Source organism: Macaca mulatta, chromosome 2 (assembly GCF_049350105.2).
Source record: "Macaca mulatta isolate MMU2019108-1 chromosome 2, T2T-MMU8v2.0, whole genome shotgun sequence".
Taxonomy (NCBI): domain Eukaryota; kingdom Metazoa; phylum Chordata; class Mammalia; order Primates; family Cercopithecidae; genus Macaca; species Macaca mulatta.
The window spans coordinates 52,229,140-52,250,901 of record NC_133407.1 but is presented as its reverse complement, the minus strand read 5'-3'; the positions used below and the strand labels follow the sequence as shown (position 1 = coordinate 52,250,901).

Genomic DNA, 21,762 nt, shown 5'->3' with positions numbered 1-21,762 from the left:
GTGAGAGATCACACCACTGCACTCCAGCTTGGTCAACAGAGCAAGACTCAGTCTCAAAAAAAAAAAAAAAGAGAGAGAGAGATCTTTCTCTGGTGCTTTTTTTCCCTCCTCTTTGTTAGAGATGTACCTGCATGCTCATTCAGGGACAAGTTATTTCTTTTTCCTGCCCCAGTCCTTCCTCACCTCTCCCATGCAGGTGTTTTTCTGGATTTAAAAACTACCTTGTCTCATTCTCTTTTCCAAGGCATATCAACTGTAGCAAACAAGTGGAGACATGTACACTATATGTCAAACATGGTGCTAGAGCTTGTACAGGGATTATTTAGTTTTAAACAAATTCTTTTTCTCAAACCCTCTGAGTCTGAAGGTTTTGCTTTCTCGTACATCTTCTTAAACCTTACCCTCAACAAAAGTCACAGCAACAACAGAAATATGTAGAGTTGAAAAGAGCATTCGTCAAGAAGCAGTGTCAGCACGTGGTGGGCCTAAAATTACCAAGGTAAAAGAAAGAAAACTGGAATTCAGGTGGAATGTTCTGGTCGGAATCAGGCTAGAGTTTTTTTTTTGTTATGGTGGTTTGTTTTAGTTTTTGTCATTGTTTTGGATTTTTAATGTATTTTTAATGTATTCAACTTTTTTTCACTCCCTCCTCTGCTATCTGCCACTCTGATCAAAGCCATCATCTCTCATCGATTATTTTTGATAGTCTCTCAACAGATCCCGTTTCTTCCACCATTGTACACGCCAGTCTATTCTCAGCACAGCTGCTAGAGTGTCCTTATACCCTTCATTGACTTAAAATCCCACAGTGGCTCTCCATTTCACTCAGTGAAAGCTATCATGTATTCAGTGGCCCACAAGAGCTCCACGACCTGGCCCTCCGCTCACTAGTACTCTCACCCTCTCCCTCCCTCCAGACACACTGGCCTCTTGGGTGGTCTTCATACACACCAAACAGACTCCTGGCCTGGGGCCTTTGCTACCTGTTTCTTCTGCCTAGAGAGAACACACTTTTACACTTTTCCTCCAGACCCACCTCATCTCTTATAAATTTTTGCCCAGATATCACCCTCTCATCGAGGCCTACCCTACTTACCCATGATATTGCTCACTGCTCTCTTGAGCCCTTCCCAACACACAACCAGAATTCTCAGTCCTCCTTATGCTGTTTTCCTTTTTTTCTTTAATCATAGCTCTTATCACCTTCCAGCATACATACAAGTGCTTAACGTGTTTCTTGTCTGTCTCCACAACACCTTGCAATATGAACTCTGAGAGCAAGAATTTTTAACTATTTTGTTCTCTGATGTTTCCTGAATGCCTAGAAATACGTCCGACACAAAGAAGGTGATCGATAAATATTTGTTGAATTAATGAAAGAATGAATGAATGATTTTACTATACTTCTTTTGAGGGTTGCAGCTTATGAATAATTTTACAGAGGAAAGAAATCTGAAGGCAAAGCTTTAACCATTCCTTTCTTATTCGTCTGCAGGAACTTTTGATTTGGTTTGCATAACAATAAAACACAATCTAGGAGGCATGAAACATAAATATCACGTGAGGCAATGTGGGAAGCCAAACCCTGATCAAACACAATACCAGGAGGAGAAAATTATTTACATTGCAGCCGAGGAAATGGAATGGGATTATTCTCCTAGCAGAAAGTGGGAGAATGAACTCCACCGCTTACAAAGAGAGAAGTATGGTGATAGCTCCAGTCTCTAAATGGGAAGGGTTCTAAGGGTTCTTTCTGAGTCTTCCTGTCTTTCCTTTCAATCTGTCTGTGTGTGTCTGTGTCTGTGTCTGTGCTGTATTTATTTGTGTTTGGTATGGTGGGTGTGTGTGGTATACTTGTGTTTGTTATGGTGTATGTGTGCATAATGGGTATATAGGTGTGATATTTGTGTGTTTAGGATAGTCTCAATTATAAATCACTTCAAAATTTGTGTGTGTGTGTGTGTGTGTGCGCGTGTGTGTGACATATTCAATTGCAAAGGGCTTCAAATCTTTCTAAATATCTATATAACTTACTTATGGGCTTCATTTCTTCCTGCCTGTCTTTTCACTTCATGCATCCTTCCTGGACATATGTTACTGTCTGATCTCACCACAGGAATAGTAACATAACTTCAGCTACTTTCAGTATTTACAATCTGTCAGGTTTTTCTTTTGTCTTCATTTTCTTCTACCTCTGTTCTTCTGAGAACTGCAAATTAAAGACACCCGTTTTTCTCTTTTTGTACAATTTGATTTCTTTTTCTGGTTTTTCTCTCTTACTATTTATTTATAAAAACTAAATTTTATCCAGAAAATATGCTTTAAAATGTAGAGTGAATAACTATCTTGCTAGAATTAATATATTTTTTAAAAAGATGACTTATATTTTTAGGTAAAACCGCTTCCAGATATAAGAAGTTCTTCCATATGAGTTCTTTGTCTAAATTAATGGTTAAATTAACTAACTTTGTGGGGTTTTTTTGTTTTTGCTCTTATTTTCTTAAAGCCAAACGAGCATGTTTGTGGATAAAAGTGGAACACTTCTTGGGTCCAAATACAAGAAAGTCTTATATCGTCAATATGATGATGACACATTCACAAATCAAACAAAAAGGAATGAAGATGAAAAACATCTCGATATACTAGGTATTGATATGCCATAAGATTGGTTTTCGAGTTTTTCTTGTCCTCAGCCATTAGAAATTGTTGTACGCATGGAGGCCGTTGTCAACCTCTACTTTGAAAGAGGAAAGTTCCTGTAATTCTAATTTGTTTGCTGATAGGCATTTTCACTGGGGAAAAAAATGATTCAAGTGTTGTTTCCTAAAAAATAAGGAGAATGTGGAAAAGTAATGTGCTCAGTGTCAGATTATCTGGATTCTTGCTCTCGGAATTAAAAAAATTCTAGAAAGGAGTTTAGAAGTAGCATTTAGGGATCATTTCAATAAAATTAAAACAAAGTCCAGGGGACCCTAGTAGAGTGAGGAAAGGAACTTCTTTATGTAAATTGAAGTGTCTTCTGTCTGAGTGAGGACATTACAACTCTTTCTTCCACCCTTGATAGATCAACTAGGAAACCTCTGAGTCACCCCAGGTGCCCACATGCGACATTTCCACACGACCAACTCCTGTTTCAGTCTTAATATCTATGTGTATGTTAGAGGTTATTTTATGATGTGGGACTCTGAGGAGATGGATTTACATGCTGATGAAGAGGAACTTTTGCTCCTCTTGGCTCTCCGTGAGCCTCTAGAGCTTGTCTCTTTGTGAGCCCTGGAGGGAAGCCTCTTTGGAGGGAAGCCTATGCTATCCTGTTGTTGCTGCTTTTGAGTGGGCTCCTATCTTTAGTAGCCACAGGATGTTTGTTTTCTCTAGGATTCTGGCTGAATGCATGAAGAGAAATAATGCAATCTGACCCTCAAGGTTCTATTATTATGTATGCAAAAAGGAAAACACTTATTAAAAAGAAAAAACATGCATATTGTTTGGGGAGGTGAAATGGTCACAGGCAGCAAAGAGGCCCTGTCTTTAGCTAGCATTTAGCCACCAGCAGGCATCTTCAGGGCTCTAATTTTAGTAACTGTAGCACAGGTTTGCAGAGTTCTTGCTGCTTATCTCATCTCAAAACCACCTGTGTTTCAGAAGTTTTCAGAGCCACTGATTCAATCTGCTTCCAAATAGAAAGAAGGTTTAAAATTAATTTTATACTTGTAGTTCTTGGCTTAGGATGAAAGGGAGAGAGAGTAAAATGAAGGTTTTTAGTCTGTAAGAGAGAAAATCACTTTGGGTCAATAAACAGGCCTTGCAGCTCCTTGCAATCCTCCAGTAGAATAAGGAGCAAGAGAATAAAAGCCTTGAAATTTGAGATTGGTCAACAAAGAATAGAAAGGGTTTCATCTTTAAATTGTATGTTTTCCTAGGCATAAACCGATGTTCATTAAAATAAGTTTTCTGGCAAAAACAAGACAAAACAAAAACTCATAAAATTCTAAATGATTTAAAAATTTCAGGCAAAAATCATGTCTCATAAATCAGCAGTGATCTACTTGTTAAATGTTTTTATTTCATTTGGCTGCATGTTAAGTAAAAGGATAAGAATAAGTCACTGTGTAAATACTTAAGAAGACAGATGACTCATAATTTAAAATAAATAACAATTATCCAGACATATTCCTTTTTATATTCCCTAGGTCCATTAATATTGCTCAACCCTGGTCAAAGAATTCAAATTATCTTTAAAAATAAAGCCTCAAGACCGTATTCTATCCATGCTCATGGAGTGAAAACAAATAATTCCACTGTTGTTCCAACTCAGCCAGGTAATTACTCTGGAAGAAAAAAAAAAATCCCCAAAGCTTTTATGCAGGACTACGAGGCTAATGTTCTTTTAAATATATGGGTGCAGTTCCAGATGAGAGAGACCAGTGGACTAGTAAGATGGGCCTGAAGAAAGCATTTGGCGGGGAAGTTCCTTCTGCAAGTCAAGTTTACTTCCAGATTGGGGCACCATGAGCAAAACTGTGAAGTGAAGGTTTGGTCTTCAGGGACCACCTCCCCAGTGTATCAATTTCTCCTCTAGATCCACCCTCCCTTCCACCTCTTTACCTGTCCAGCTGCCAGGTATTCTTATACTATATTCAATCTCTCCAACTAAGGTGCTAAAGTAGGAGTTGAGTACAAGATGCAATATGTGAGAAAGTAGGGGAGGATTGAGCCAATAAGAGGAAATGATGGACCCCATGTATTAACATTTCCATGAAATGGAATCACTGCTACACAGCATGCCATTCAACATAATTAACTCAGAAGAACATTCATATTTTTTAATAAAAAATGTCCATTAAGCAGACTCTGATATGAGGATTTGTGTGTAGATAGTGCTCTTGGAATCAGCTAGTATGGAAAGAATGAGAAATGAGTAGGATTGGACAGGGAGTGAGGTTGAGCAGAGATGCAGCCTCAACAGAAGTCACAGTCAACCCCGCTCTGATGATAGGGTGACCCTCAGCTGTCCTAAGCTGGAGTGAGAGAGCTGGGCTGTTATGTCCCTGCAGCAGTTATTAGATGCAATCTTGAGCAAGGTGGCTTTCTTCAGCCAAGTCTCTCTCTAAAGCGGGCTGACACCTGCTGGAGTGAAATGTTCTTCATTCTTGATTGGGGATCTAGGGATGTCCTAGAATGTCCACTATAGTTGCTCACCAAAACAAGTAGTTTTGGAAATTAAGAGTATCAATGAAAGCCAAATTCAGAAAGAAATGATTTGTAAAGCAGAGGGACTGATGATAGACTTTGATGGTGGGCAAAATATTTCTTTTTGTTTTTAAAAACAGTCTTATGGTCTGTTGAGTCTCGTATTAAGGGAGTTTGCAAGTCAGCCCTCTGTTCTGATTAGTTAGGAAAGGATCTACTACATGCATTCCACAAACACTTCTGAGTACTCTACCTGCTATATGCCAGGCATTGTGTGGTGTACTGGAATGCAAGGGTTAGTGCTAAGTAGATTGTTACAGATTTGGGAGCTGGGGTTAGGGTTGGTTAATGTCACAGGACTATAACTCCCATGGAGATTTGGAAGTGGGAGACACAGGATTATGGTGGGGAGGGAGCAAAAGAACTTTACTGCAAGAATATAGAATTAAGATCCAATAGGACTAATATGCACAGCCTTGAGGTCAGGGAGGAGGTACATGTGATCCACACATTGGAAGGTTCAGAGCTGGGATTCAAGGCTTTGTCACATTGAGTAATTGCCACATTGACTAAGATCAGAAAGCAAGAAGTGAAACCAGAAGTGAAAGCTAGGACTATGCTGCCTACTATTTTTATAGCTTTAGTGTTTGCTCATCGTCTGGTTCTCCATAAAGAAGTCTGATTTTAAAAGCTCTATTTAAATACACTTCATTTGTCTATTTCAGGAGAGATTCAAATATATAATTGGCAGATACCTGATAGAACTGGTCCTACCTCACTGGACTTTGAATGCATACCTTGGTTTTACTATTCAACTGTATCTGTGGCTAAGGTAAAGTTTAAATCAAATAAGAGTTATTATCCTATCTCCTCTTAGAAATTATAATGGAAGAAAGAAGGTGTTTATCATTGTTCTTAAAAATCTTAGTTCTGTGTAAACTTTCTATTAAGTAACTTAACTACTGTTCAGCTTTTATTCCTACATGGGTCTGCGTTTTTCAAAAGCAAAATAAATTATTACATTATGGTTACTTAAGTTTATAATTCGTTGCATAATCTCACTGTGAATTGAAAAATATAACTAATTATACAACAATAGACTATACTTTGTTCCACTGAATAGTATTTGGATTACAGAAAACAACATACTGTAAAGAATTTTAAAATTCAGTTGGATGTGGTGGTTGATGTCTATACAAAAAATTTTAAAATTAGCCAGGCACAGTGGCACGTGCTGTAGTCCTAGCTATGCAAGGCTGAGATAGGAGGATCGCTTGAGTCCAGGAGTTCAAGATTATGCTGAGCTATGGTCACACTATTGCCTAGGTGACACAGCAAGATTTGGTCTCTAAATAATAATAATAATAGTAACAATAGTAATAATAAATGAAGAATGGTATAATTCTATGATTAATAAGAAATGAATATATACATATTGTGTGTGTGTGTGTAGGGGGTGTATGTGTGTGTTTATATTTAAAACCCTCAATTATAGGGTTCAGGTTTATTTGCACTAAAAAAAAAACAGTGCAAGTGTTCTGTTTGAACTCTTATCTTGGCCCACTCTGTCTGGAACAAGAATCTACACAGAGATTTAATTCAAAAACAAAATGAAGACTCTCAACTAAAATTTGCTGCAGGGGCAAAAGCACAAAGGTGAAGGGACTAACTCCTTTAGACTTCCTGCCAACCAACTTCAATGCCAGGAATTCTAATTAAAACCAAAATTCTTTTTTTATTAAAATGTCAAAAATAGAGCTAAATCCACTGAAAAATGTATCTAAAATCCCTTTCAGAGGTCTGGTGTTCTCTTTAGACTTCAACTCTAATGAATGAGGTTACAATTTTTCTTCAATCAAGCCTTGAGCACGTCAAACATTTTGTTCCTCACTCTCAGAATCCTGATAATTAAAAACTCAGGATCTGACCTCATTAAAAACTAAAACTTGAATCTACCTCTTTTATTTTGTGAGGGAAAATGTTAGTTGTGGCCACAGTGAATGATCTTGCTTTGCCTCCTCAGGACCTCTACAGTGGACTGGTAGGCCCTCTGATTGTATGCCGCAAAGACATCAGCCCCAACATAGTTCACCGTGTTCTCCACTTCATGGTTTTCGATGAGAATGAATCCTGGTACTTTGAAGACAATATCAACACCTATGCTTCAGAGCCAAACAAAGTGGACAAGGAAGATGATAATTTTCAACTCAGCAACCACATGCATGGTAACATTCACTCACTGACTCACCAATGGTAACCCACAGGTTGCTCTGCACAAATGAAACAGATGAAAGGGCCTCACTCAGCACAGTTTATAGAATTCAACTACATAGGACTGGTATAGATCATGTAGGCCAGGGGTCGGCAAATTTTTTCTGCAAGGGCCAGATAGTAAAGAAGTTAGGCTTGCAGGCCACATGGTCTCTGTCATAAGCCATACTCTACTCTGCCACTGTAGAACGAAAGTGGTCATAGACAATAGGAAAGCAAATGAAAGTGACTGAGAGCCAAAAACTTCATTTATGGATGCTGAAATTTTTATCTCATATACCATGTCAAGAAATAATATTATTTACCTTTTTTTTTCAACGATTTAGAAATTTTAAAACCATTCTTAGCTCATGGGCTGCAGTAACAGAGGCAGTGTGTTGGGCCTTGCCCATATGCCACAGACTACTGACTTAGCCAGCACAGCAAATGCTCATGCTTTCTAGAGCTATGCAGACAATGTAAAACCAGGAACATCAGCTGTCATTTCAGGAAGGCCTTACTATCATAATTTTCTAAGTATTTTGCCTGGATGAACACAGGGAGAGGTGGGGGTTGGGGCAAACCAAAGTGAACATGGCCTCACCCTTCCATCACATTACCTTCACAGGCAGAAGTTTTGAAAACTTCATGCTCATCAACCAAAATTATTTTATAGGTTGACTGTGACTAGATGCATCTAGGTACATCTAGATGACCTCCCCCCATCTAGAGTCACAGTAACAAGACAATTATTCCAATAGAAAGCACATAAACAATCTCACTTTCTTAGCCAGGGAAACTTCTGGTCTTAAGCTGCTCAGCTGAGGGGGTTCAGAGATATGACTGGGTAAAAGATCCTTAACTAAGGCAAATTCAAATATAGTAATTTCCCACTTCTAAGGTTTTTTTTTTTTTTTCCTTTTTAGAAATATATGTAAATATTTTTAGAAATATATGTCAAGGGTGACATCCATTTTACCAATAGTCTTTTTAATAAGTGTCATAGAGGGCACAAAGCACCTTGCAAGGCCCTAAAGAGATACAAAGGCCCATAATATGGGTCATCTGCCCTCATGTTGTTTACAGTCTAAGGGACGCCAGACTTGCGACAATCCAAGGAGTATGACGCGGGATGGGATGCTGTCATGGGAATTTAAACACAGTGCAGTGCTTTAAATCCTTATTTGGAAGATTTGGAAAGCCTTCATGATAGGGAAGAGACATTCAAGTTGATTTTGTAAGGTTGCATAGGAGTCTGTCCACTTAGAAAAGGAGGGATATGACATTCTGGGTAGATGGAAGAATGTGATCTAAGTCACATGGCACTTGGGAAGAAAGAGCCAACAGAATTGTGGAAGACCTCAAACACCTTGTTAAGAATTTAGACTTAATCTAAACCAGAGTTTCTTAACTTCCTGACCTTTTAGGTTAAATAACTCTTTGTTGTATGGAGTTATCCAGTGCATTGTAGATGTTTATCAGCATCTATATCCTCCACCTACTAGATGCCAGTAGCAGCTCCCCACAAGTTATGACAACCAAAAATATTTCTAGGCATTGCCAAATGTCTCCTGTGGAACAAAATCACCTCCTGTAGAGAACCACTGTACTAAAGCACCAAGTATACTGAGCTTGGTGGGGATAGATTTTAGGAATAACTCTGGCACTCGTCTGGGCAATTGTACTCCAAGTATGGCCCAAGGACCAGCAGCATGAGCATCATTTGGGAGCTTGCTAGAAATACAGAATTTCAGGCTTCACAGACCTAAGTCAGAATCTGAATTTTAACAAAATCCCCAGGCCATATTCACATTAAAGTGTGAGAAGCACTAGTCTAGAGCAGTGTCTTCTAGTTTCTTCTATTACATCCCTCCATCAGCTGAAAGCATTAGAGTTTAGCCTCCATAGATATATTAGTTATAAATTATATACTTGCACCACTGTACCAATGCATTTTATACATTTAAAAAATGCACACAAAATAGCAAAGTAAAAAGAGGATATGTGTGTGTGTATGTGTGTGCATGTATGTGTGTGTGTGTGTGTATGTGTGTATATATAATCTTCATATTTTATTTACATTACCCTTTGGAGACCACACCTATAGAGGATAAGAGGGGCCCGGACCTCACAAATGGCCATTCCAGACATATAAGTGGCAGATCACAGAAGTTTGACTTAGGGCAGTTAAATAAGAATGCACGCTCTTAATATTTTTCTTTTTCTTTTATGGAGACAGGGTCTCACTATGTTGCCCAGGCTGTTCTTGAACTCCTGAACTCAAGTGATCGTCTTGCCTCAGCCTTCCAAAGTGCTAAGATTAAAAGCGTGAGCCACCATGCCTGGCCATTCCTGATATTCTAAGCCTCTTGTGATAATTTTAAATACACAATTCACCAATATAAGTATGCTTAGCTGTGAAATAGTCAAATTCAACCCGATCATGTTAACACAAAGTCAGTGCCTGATTTCCTTGGGCAAAACAAACTCCTTAGAATTAGACACATCCATGAATGGATGTCTTGGTCACATTTAACAGCTTCCTCAGGCTGGCTTTAAAATCCCCATTGCTTCTGAAAACATTCATGATATTTTCTATAAGGATGATTATGCTTTTATAAAGTGGTTATTTTTAAAAAGCCCACATTATTTTAAATCCTTGTTGAATATAATAAACTGTGCCTTTCCCTGCCACCCACAGCAATTAATGGAAGACTGTTTGGAAATAACCAAGGTCTAACATTTCACATTGGGGATGTAGTGAATTGGTATCTGATTGGCATGGGAGATGAAGCTGACGTGCACACCGTTCACTTTCATGGCCATAGCTATGAATACAAGGTAAGAGCCTTCGACGGGTCCATATACTGTGAGACCTTGTAAACCAGTTATGGAGTAGTATGGCAGGATAACAGGGCTGGAAAGAAAATGACCAAGTCAGAAATTTGATCCATATCATCTATATCAGGTACAAGAAAATAATTATAATTTAGCTCTTTATATCCCATGGTCCCTTGATAAATGCTGACCAAAGAATGAAATGCTGACGAAAGAAAGAGATTCTCACTCTAATCTATTGTTAGTTAATAGATAAATAAGACTTTTATAGTCATTTCTAGTTTTTCACTTTCTATCCCAACTTAAAAAAATTTTTTATGCCCTCAGTAACATAAAGAAAAATACTCTGAATGCTCATATGCATTTTGCCACATTAGCTTTCTCTTCTATGTTTTTTTCTGAATGCAATTCAAAGTACATTGCAAACTTTATGACTCTTTACCCCTAAATACTGAATCATCCCTAAGAATAAGGACAGTCTCCACCCCAACTACAATAAAATGATCACACCCCCAAATTAACATTAATTCAATAATATAGTCTAATGTACAATACATTCAAATATACCAAGTTGTCCTAAAAATGCTCTGTATAGCTGTTTTTTGTTTTTTTTAAAACCTAGGACCTGATCAAGATGCATACATAGCATTTGGTTGCCATTGCCATACCATTCCTAAAATCTGAAGAGATCCCCTTGCCTTTTAAAAAAATTCCTCCCTCATAACATTTCATTTTTGAAGGGTCCAGGCCAGTTGTTTTGTAGAATGTTCCATATTCTGCATTGGCCTGATAGTTTCCTCATGATTGGATCCATGTTTAACAAATTTGCCTAGAACACCACAAAGGTGATGTTGTATGCTCCCCATGCATCACATCAAGAGGTACATGATGGCAATAGGTCCTCATATTGCTGAGGCTAAGTTTAAGAACTTGATTAAGGTGATTCTGAGAATATAGGAATAAAAACCGTATCAAAGTGATTTTCCTGTTCTCTCACTCAAAATCAGTTACATAGAAGACTTCTTTGATCTCTGGTCACAAATAAGGGTGGGGAGATTTCCCTTCCTCTGCAACCAATCAATCAGTTCTGCATTGGACACCATCTAGGTGTCCTCCAATTCAATTTTGACACTATCTACCTGGATACAGCGTCAGATCCCACAGGTTGAGAGCTCAGTTCTACAAGGCTGCCCCCACTTCCAATGCCAATCATAAGCTCCAGGTTGTTTTCATATGCTTCTGTGCAGCAGGCTATAAATTGGGATTCCTATGACCCCCTCCTTGAATTCAATTAATTCCCTAGAATGACTTACAGAATGAAGGGAAATACTTGCTTACATTTACTGGTTTATCAAAAAGGATATTAGAAAGTGTGTTAATGATTACCAGGTGAAGAGATGCTAGGGTAAGGTATGGGAGGAGCACATGGAGCTTCTATCCCTTCTCCAGGTGAGCTACCCTCCAGGAACCACATGTTTGGCTATCTGAAGCCTCTCTGAATCCTGTCCATTTGGGTTTTTATGGAGGCTTCATTACATAGGCATGATTCATTAGATGATTGGCCATTGATGATTAATTTAACCTTCAGCCTCTCTTCCCTCCCCAGAGGTTAGGGGATGTGGCTGAAAGTCCCAATCCTCTAATCCTGCCCTGGGCTTTCTGGTGACCAATCCTCACTGTAAACCAAAAATAAAATTCTAAGCCCCCCAAACAATTGAAAAATTGAATAAAATTCTAAGTATCCTCTAGACCAAGTGCATTCCTAAGTTAACCTGAAGAACTAATTCAGGCCATGATGGGAAGTGAGGGTTGGATATGCCTCATTATACTCTCCACCCTTTGTAATTCATTCTTAGCTGACCAGCATTAACATTAAAATGAAGACCTTAAGACTGAAAGAACAGACTCTTTGTAGTAATAAGATACCAACATGACAGTTAGCAGGCCCTAAATTAGGAAATCAAAGTATTTTACCCTAAAATATATTTCTTTGACATTTTTTGAAACAGCCCTGCAAATCTAACTGTTATGGGGAAAATCTGTATTCTGCAGAGAATCCTCTTCCCTTTCCAGGTCTTTTTCCTGATCCAGGAGAGAATGAACTTACAAGAGTCTGGTACTTTTTTTTTTTTTTTTTTTTTTGAGATGGAGTCTCGCTCTGTTGCCCAGGCTGGAGTGCAGTGGCATGATCTCGGCTCACTGCAAGCTCCACCTCTCAGATTCATGCCATTCTCCTGCCTCAGCCTCCTGAATAGCTAGGACTACAGGTGCCTGCCACTACGCCTGTCTAATTTTTTTGTATTTTTAGTGAGACGGGGTTTCACTGTGTTAGCCAGGATGGTCCCGATCTCCTGACCTCATGATCTGCCCACCTTGGCCTCCCAAAGTGCTGGGATTACAGGCATGAGCCACCATGCCCGACTGGTTTGGAATGAGTTTCTCAAAATGGATTTCTAATTTGATCATGCTGTGGTCTGAGTGACTGTTGTGGTTTTAATTATTTTTGCATTTGCTAAGGAGTGTTTTACTTGTGATTATGTGATCAATTTTAGAGTTAAGTACCATGTGGTGATGAGAAGAATGTATATGCTTTTGTTTTTGTGTGGAGAGTTCTGTATGTATCTGTCAGGTCTGCTTGATCCAGAGCTGAGTTCAGATCTTGAATATCTTTGTTAAGTTTCTGTCTTGATGGTCTGTCTAATATTGTTAGGAGGGGGTGTTAAAGTCTCCCACTATTATTGTGTGGAAGTCTAAGTCTTTTTGTAGGTCTCTGAGAACTTGCATGATGAATCTGGGTGCTCTGTATTGGGCACATATATATTTAGGATAGTTAGTGCTTCTTGTTGAATTGAACCTTTTACCATTATGTAATCCCCTTCTTTGTCTTGTTTTATTTTTGTTGGTTTAAAGCCTGTTTTGTCAGAAACTAGGATTGCTTTTTTCTGTTTTCCATTTGCTTGCTAAATTTTCCTCCATCCTTTTATCTCAAGCCTATGGGTGTCACTGCATGTGAGATGGGTCTCTTGAAGACAGCATACAGATGGGTGTTGGTTCTTTATCCAGCTTGCTATTCTGTTTCTCTTAACTGGGCCATTCAGCCCATTTACATTTAAGATTAGTGTGTGAATTTGATCCTGTCATCATAATGCTAGCTGGTTATTTTGCAGACTTGTTTATGTGGCTGCTTCATAAACCACTATATGGTTGCTTCATAGTGTCACTGGTCTCTGTACTTCACTGAGGTTTTATAGTGACTGGTAATGGTTTTGTCTTTCCATATTTAATGCTTCCTTCTGGAGCAAAGCAGGGTGGTGGTGACAAATTCCTTCTGCATTTGCTTGTCTGAAAAGAATCTTATTTTTTCTTCACTTATGAAGAAGCTTAGTTTGGCCAGATATGAAATTCTGGGTTGGAAATTCTTTTCTTTAAGAATGTTGAATATTGACCCCTGATCTCTTCTGGCTTATAGGGTTTCCATTGAGAAGTCCACGGTTAGTCTGATGGGCTTTCCTTTGTAGATGACCTAGCCTTTCTCTCTGGCTGCCCTTAACATTTTGTCTTTCATTTCAATCTTGGAGAATTTGATGATTTTGTGTCTTGGGTTGATCTTCTCATGGAGTATCTTACTGGGGTTCTCTGTATTTCCAGAATTTGAATGTTGGCCTGTCTTACTAGGTTGGGGAAGTTCTCCTGGATGATATCCTGAAGAATGTTTTCCAATTTGGTTCCATTCTCCCCATCTCTTTCAGGTACCCCAATCAGTCATAGGTCCAGTCTTTTTATATAATCCCATATTTCTCAAAAGTTTTATTCATTCCTTTTTATTCTTTTTTCTCTCTTCTTGTCTGCCTGTCTTATTTCAGAAAGATAGTCTTCAAGCTCTGAGATTCTTTCCTCCATCTAGTCTATTGTACTATTGTTACTTGTGATTGCATTGTGAAGTTCTCGTGTTGTTTTTCAGCTCCATCAGTTCAGTTATGTACCTCTCTAAACTGGCTATTCTGGTTATCAGCTCCAGTATTGTTTTATCATGATTCTTAGTTTCTTTGCATTGGGTTACAACATGGACCTTTAGCTCAGTGAAGTTTGTTATTACTCACCTTCTGAAGCCTACTTTTGTCAATTCAGCCGTCTCAGCCTCAGCTGAGTAGAAGAGGCACTCTGGCTTTTTGAGTGTTCAGCATTTGCACGTTGATTTTTTCTCATCTTTGTGGGCTTATTTACCTCTGATCTTTGAGGTTGCTGACCCTTGAATGAGGCTTTTAAGGGGTCTCATGTCGTTGTTGTTTTCTCTTTGTTTATTTTTAACAGTCAGGCCACTTTTCCATAGGGCTGCTGTGGTTTGCTGGGGGTCTGCTCCAGATCTTAGTTGCCTTGGTTTTTCCTGTACCTGGAAGTATCAACAGTGAAGACTGCAAAACAGCAAAGATGGCAGCCTGATACTTCCTCTGGAAGCTCCATCCCAGAGGGGTACTAACCTGTTGCTGGCCCGAATGCTCTTGTAGGAGGTGTCTGGAGACCCCTGTTGGGAGGTCTTGCCCAGTCAGGAGGAACAGGTTCAGGGACTTGCTTAAAGCAGCAGTCTGGGTGCTTTTTGGTAGGGCAGGAGTGCTGCATTGCTGGGGACCCTTCCTGGACTCTTCAGAGCCAGCAGGGTGGAATGGCTGAGTCAACTGAACTGCAGAGATGGCAGCTGCCCATTTCCCTGGGAGTTCTGTCTCAGGGAGAGGTCAGAGTTCCGTCTGTATAACCCTGGCTAGAGTTGCTGAAACCCCTGCAGGGAGGCCTTGCCCAGTAGGAGGAATGGATCAGGGTTCCACTTAAAGAAGTAGTTTGGCCATGTATGATCTGGCAGAGTGACGGTGCTGTGTTGTAGGGGATCCCTCCTCATCCGGACTGCCTGGGCTTTCCAGAGTTGGCAGGCTGAAACAGCTGAGTTGATTGAACCACAGAGATGGTGGTTGTCCTTCCCCCTAGGAATTCTGTGCTGTCCCAGGCAGTTTCCAACCTGTTTCCATTGGCTGCCTGGAATTCCAAGCCAGTGGGTCTTAACTTGTGAGGTGCCATGGAATTGGGGCTTGCAGAACAATGCTGCTTGGCTCCTTGGATTCAGCCCCCTTTCTAGGGGAATGTATGGATGGATCTCCTGACTTGCCAGGATTCCTGGGGCCGGAGTATATAAAACTTCTGCGTCTCCGTGTGTGACTCCATGGCTGCTCTGCTGAGTCCATACAGTTTTGTGTATGGGACCAAGGCCCTGATGGCATGGGCTCATGAGGGGATCTCTTAATCCTCAGGTTGCAAAGATCCATGGGAGAAGCATGGTTTCCTGGGTGGTGTCACACAACCACTCACCACTTTCTTTAGCTGGGGTTGGGAGTTCCTTTGGCTCCATGCCACTCCCACATGGGCTGTCACCACACCCTGCTTTTGTTCATTCTCCATGGATCCGAGTGGTTTGCCTAGTCAGTCCCAATGCAAGAACCTGGATATTTCAGTAGAAGTTGCTGAATTCACTTGCTTCTTTCATTCCTCTCCGCGAGTGCTGCAGACCACAGCTGCTTCTAATAGGTCATCTTGGCCCCTCCCCCACACTTCTTTACAATTGTTATCATGACCACTTTTGACTCATCATTTCTTTATGATAAGTATTTTAAATTTTATCCTTCCTCTTTCAGTTTCCAAGTTTGTATCATTCATTAATGTTTACTTAAAGAGCTTTTTATTTCTTCATCCTAATTCCTTATGTAAACATTAATGTATAATTTAGGATCAATTATATTTTCTGTGTTTCACACCTTAGACATTTAATCCAACCACTAGGCATTAGTACAGTTCACCTTTTCCACACAGATAAAAGTTTCAGATAAAGCTTTCCTGAATTCCAGATGTATTATGTTAATAGCTTCTTTAATGCAGTGTCTATCGTACAAATAACTTAGATAAGCAAGCACCTTTTGGTTTGCACAAAGCCTTATTGGTGTGCTGCTTTATTTCCCACCATTTAATGAACAAATTTATTCCTCTTAAATTTATTTTTGGCATAAAAACTCTTTATTATGGAGAATTTTATATAATAAACAGAATAATGTAACGAAACTCTATTACCCAAATCTAATCACCGTAAACTCACTACACTTTCATCTACACTTCCTATTTTTTTTAAAGCAAAAGCCTACATATTAGGATTACTCATTTCATAAGTGTTTATATTAAAGACTTTTAAAATTGGGCCAAAAGAGGGCTGGGTGTGGTGGCTCACGCCTGTAATCCCAGCACTTTGGGAGGCCAAGGTGGGCAGATCACAAGGTCAGGATATCGAGACCATCCTGGCTAACACGGTGAAACCCCATCTCTACTAAAAATACAAAAAATTAGTCAGGTGTGGTGGCAGGTGCCTGTAGTCCCAGCTACTTGGGAGGCTGAGGCAGAAGAATCACTTGAACCCAGGAGGTGGAGGTTGCAGTGAGCCAAGATCACGCTGCTGCACTCTAGCCTGGGCAATAGAGTGAGACTCTGTCAAAAAAAAAAAAAAAAAAAAAAATTGGGCCAAAAGAGATATTTAAAATCTGGTCATCATGTTTTACAGATTATCTGATTTTGTCAAATATAATAGTTCAGTCCAGCAAATGCCTCTAACATGCCTAGAACCATGCTAAGTGTTGCATGGAGCTGAAAGGAAATCAGAATTGTTTTTCAGGGACAATTGCAGGGAAATTATATGAAGCATTAACAAAATAGGGAACTTTCCTACAAGCAGGAAGTGATAGAAGTTGGATTTAAACCCTGGCTCTCACTCTAGAGTCTGAACTCTTTAGTGCTTCACAAAACCGCCTCCCTTAAGTATAATCCTATTTATATCACAGAGCCTAGTATCACTGGCTCTCAACTTTAACCACTCACTCTAAACCCATTGCAGGATATATCTAGCCTCCCACCTTGAGGCAGAATGCTATCACACCAGCATCTATGCAGACACTGGGCTCTATTCCCTGAAACTCCCAGGGCAGTGAAGCAGCCCTCTGTGGTTACTAACTGAGTTCTGGGACAAGCCAGCCAGTCACAGCTTGTTCCCTAAAGCTACAGTCTGCTTGGGTGCCAGGGCTCTAGGTATATTTTCCACATTTACTGGTGCTTTGGACATTGCCAATTTGTAGTTAGATTTTTTTTTTCATACTGTTCTCTACATTTTTCTGATATTCAAAAAGTGTATCCTAGGTCATCTGTATTATTTTCACTTTAGTTGCAAAATTAAGCCTTCCGATATCTGCAGGGAGTCTTGAGAGCTTAAATGTCTTCTATTCACCCCAACTCTAACTTCCTGCTTCTGCTCATCTCCCTTGCCTCTCAACTCCTGTGGCTGGTATTTTTTCATATCTGTGTGCAATTCCAAACATGCAGCAATCCCATTTCCTTTGGTACTCTTAACCAACCACAAAATCAAGGTCATCGTGAGTCACAGACTTTTAGTGAAAGAGTAGGGATAAATGAAGTTTTTTTTTCAGTGCTACATAATGAAAGCACTTACCATGTGACATTAGATGCCCCACCCCCAATTACCCTTTCACCACCATCACTGAGAGCCTCTAGCTCATTTGCCTTTTATGCTTACCCTCAGGACTTGTTTCTCCACATTTTTCCTCTCTAGACTCTCTGGCATCCCTTCTCTCCTCAAATTATTCAGAACTCTTAAGCTGCAGTTCCCCAACCCACCCCTACCACCATCCTCCAAATACTTCTCATTTTATTTTGTAGAGCAATTCACCTTCCTTTTAGTCTCTTTCAATCCATCTGGACTAGGGCCTAGGACTTCATCTCTAAAACTCTAAGCAGCCTACAGAGATAGTTTCCTAAATATTGCGTTCTTTGCTTAGGAGAGAAATTAGCTAAAAAGTGCCCTCAGCCCTCAGCTCCAATCTCCAGAAGGCAGACTTGGTTGCAGATGCCAAGGGAGCTCCTCCTCCCTTCTCCTCCCTTTCCCCTTCTCTTTCCTGTAACAATGAGTTTTTCTGATTAGCTGCATCTCAAGAAATGACAATCTTTCACATCAACATGTTATGTCACATCAACATAACATCTTGAGTTAGAAATATGTCCGTTAGAACCTTTGGGATTTGAGACTAGAAGTTCTCTGAAATCTAGAGTGCTCAGTGGTGTGAGACATTGGCAAGTTTCTGACACCAGTACTAACTACAGGTACCCTTGTAGAGTGAAACATTTTCTTTGCGTTCTACCTAACACTGGAATGTTCTGGGACTTACTTCTCCAAAGCCTCAAGTGTACTCAGAGAAGAGAACAAAATAGCTTTAATAGCTTAATCCCTGCCCTGCCCTGCCCCGCCCCGCCCCGCCCTGCCTCGCCTCGCCTTGCCTTCTCTTCTCTTCCCTTCCCTTCCTTTCCCTTCTCTTCCCTTCCTTTCCTTTGCTTTCCCTTTTCTCTTCCCTTTCTTTCTCCCTCCCCTCTCCTCCCCTCTCCTCCCTTCTCTTGGCTTCCACTCCCTTCTCTTGCCCTCCACTCCCTTCTCCTCTCCTTCCCTTTCTTTTTCCTTTTCAGATGGCATCTTGCTCTGTCACCCAAGCTGGAATACTGGAGTGCAGTGGCGTGATCATAGTTTACTGCAGCCTTGAACTGGGCTCAAGCAATCCTTCCACCTCAGCTTCCCAGGTAGCTGGGACTATGGGCACGCACCACCGCCTGGCTAATTTTTAAAAATATATATATTTTTAGAGATGAGGAGCTTGCTATGTTGCTCAGGCTGGTCTTGAACTCCTGAGCTCAAATCATCCTCCCCTGCCGCCCCAGCTTCCCAAGTGATGGATTACAGACATAAGCCACAGTGCCCAGCCCAGCACCTAATGCTTTCTAATTGTTACCTAATTAGGTATATCAGAATTTGGGAATTATAGCAAGTGGTAAAGTGACATCTTTTAGAAGCCATGTAATGGTGTTTAATCTCCTTGTTAAGGATTGGGGAGTGTATCGATCTGATGTTTATGACCTTCCTCCTGGGGTCTATCGAACTGTAAAAATGTATCCAAGAGATGCTGGAACCTGGTTATTTCATTGCCATGTTTTTGAGCACATTGGTGCTGGAATGGAAAGCACTTACACTGTACTTGAAAGAAAAGGTAAGATCCATTGGCTAAATTAATTAGAAGTGATATTTAAACAAATGTAGTATTTCTATAAGGATATTATAAATGCATTGTACAGTCACATAATGTGATGTGCCACTCATTCATTCAAAGATTACTATTTGGAGATGACCAAGATACTCTAGTTTTATTTTCTTTGTAAAACTCAGATAACTTTTCATGATCTGATAAAAGATACTCCAGAGTTAAATGTAATTTCCAGATTCACATAAGATATACATATAAGGTATAAACAGACAATTCATAGAAGATCAAAAACAAATATCTTTTGAACCTATAAAAATATCCAAACTTGCCAATAATCAAATCACTTCAAAATCACATTTAAGCAACAATACAATACCTTTTTGAGTATATTTTGGCAAATATTTATCTATTTTTAATGATAGCATCAATAACAGTGCAGTGAGATAGGGTGCATTGCATATACTTTGGTGGATGAGTAAATTGGTTCTGCAGATCTTGCAGGAACCTAAATCATGATCCCCATATTTTGACTCAGTATTTCCACCTGGCATTTGATCTCAGAAAATTATCAACAATGAAGAAAAATATGTATCACCACATTATTTTATGCTAATGGAAAACTGAAAACAAGCAAATGATATACGTAATGTGTGTAAAAATTGCAACATATCATCTAAAATATCCAACTTTAAAAATTATGTCTTAAAAATTTTAATCAGTAAATGCTTATAATACCATATTGGGTGGCAAAAAAAGCAGTCTACAAAATAGTGTCTGAAATATATATATGAAGACTGAATAGAAATTTAGTGAGATGTTACTGATGACTCTCTCTAGGTAGTGAAATTATTAGTGAGATTTATTAAGAAAATGATAAGATATGTATTAAGAAAGAATAAATCTCACTAATAATCTGTTTCTTCCAAGGTTTCTGTAAAGTTTAAATTGCTTTCAAAATTAGGAAACCTATTGAACATATATATCATACACAATTTAAAATATACCATGCAGCTCTCAAGTTATGTGAATATTTTCTCTGTGGGGCTCTTTGCAGGGCTGATGGAGCGGAGCCTCTGAAACAGAGAAAGGAGTGTCTGCATGAACAGTTTCTCAGAATCTTCTCTCAATATCAGGACTACGTTTGTCAACAAAACCAAAAACTGATTAGCCACCAATATAATTTTTACCTACAACATCCTATTAATGTCAATAATATCATTATTGATACAATTCTAATAATCATTACCCTTATTCCTATCAGTGTTCATGCACATTCTTAGTAAAAGAGACTTTGGTGTGCTGTCCATGAAATAAATCCCCCACTGCTAACACTCTTTCTTTGGGAAAGTAGATTTTGCATTTCAAAGAATATAAAGTCAAATTTGATTGGATTTATAGGTCATCTGTTCCCACAGAAGGGTGATATTGATGTTGCTATTAACTTAGTAAGTAAACTTTTTGTGGCAAAAGTGATGGTAATCATTTTAAGGATGTTCCTAAGACTAATATATATTTTGTGTTTATTCCTTAAATGTATGCAATCATTTTGGTTTAGTATTTTAACTTAGAACTACATGCTATTATATAATATTATCTATTTTTGAAACTTCCTTTTCTACAGCATAAATATTTGATATGATATGAATATTGACAAGCTTACAAACCAAGGCAAAGCTGCCAAAGAAGGAAAACTCCAGGGACAAAGGAGTCTGGGAGGAACCAGCTAAAGACTTTCATGACAATGTGCCAGGAAATGTAGTTTGAAATAAAAGTTTTCTTAGTAAGTTTTGTGTGAGAGCTGCTTCTTGTTTTCATAAATTGACCCTGAAGTGGTGTCTGTATTGTCTTGTGAGTGATGTAATAAGGTTTTAACAAATGCAATGGGGGTAGGTAGGAGAGACAAAGAGAGCAAGAGCAAAGTCTTGCTCAGTTATAAAATGTACCAAATGTATGCAACCCAAGACTTTACCCTAGACTGCAACATTTGTAAACCTTTAAAAAAATTAAATTCTCATAGCATGTGTAAGCATTTAAATCAATCTTTGAAATGCAAATCTATATATTATATTGTGCCTTAGGATTGGAAGATGATAGATTACAGAATATATAATTTTCAGTTTTCCAGAACAAAAAAAAAGGTGGGGGGGCGAGCCGGGGGACTCAAGTTCTGAGCTCATATCTGGCAGTACTAAGCAGTTAGGGGGGATGTGTTCTATAAGCAACAGAAAACCCAGCTAAGAGAGAATTATCAGTGCTGTTTGTCTTATATAATAAAAATGTTTGGAGGTAAGTGGCTGCTAGGATTGGTTTAGCAATTTTTTAAGACAGAATCTCACTCTGTTGCCCAAGCTGGAGTTCAGTG

At 39.2% G+C, this 21,762-nt stretch overlaps 1 protein-coding gene across 2 annotated transcripts; it reads left to right on the top strand.

Annotated features, from left to right (window-relative positions):
- The first annotated feature begins 1,235 nt into the window (after positions 1–1,235).
- On the top strand, positions 1,236–21,184 carry CPHL1 (ceruloplasmin and hephaestin like 1). Of its 2 annotated transcripts, none has more exons than XM_077991567.1 (9): positions 1,236–1,347; positions 1,496–1,703; positions 2,507–2,646; positions 4,191–4,319; positions 5,916–6,022; positions 7,214–7,415; positions 10,142–10,281; positions 19,244–19,406; positions 20,455–21,012. In XM_077991567.1, exons 2-9 carry the CDS (start codon positions 1,543–1,545, stop codon positions 20,475–20,477), a joined length of 1,065 nt encoding a protein of 354 aa, XP_077847693.1. In that variant the 5' UTR covers positions 1,236–1,347; positions 1,496–1,542; the 3' UTR covers positions 20,478–21,012. The 2 variants fall into 2 exon arrangements, with proteins under 2 accessions (XP_077847693.1, XP_077847694.1); XM_077991568.1 differs by lacking the exon at positions 20,455–21,012 and adding an exon at positions 21,022–21,184 and having other exon boundaries at positions 1,241–1,347.
- The last annotated feature ends 578 nt before the right edge of the window (positions 21,185–21,762 follow it).

Bases quoted from the DNA above. Each gene is read 5' to 3' on its own strand.
- CPHL1 (XM_077991567.1), top strand. From the start codon at position 1,543: ATGAAACATAAATATCACGTGAGGCAATGTGGGAAGCCAAACCCTGAT. The intron at 4,320-5,915 runs GTAATTACTCTG...TGTCTATTTCAG, and splicing joins TGTTGTTCCAACTCAGCCAG to GAGAGATTCAAATATATAAT. The intron at 7,416-10,141 runs GTAACATTCACT...TGCCACCCACAG, and splicing joins ACTCAGCAACCACATGCATG to CAATTAATGGAAGACTGTTT.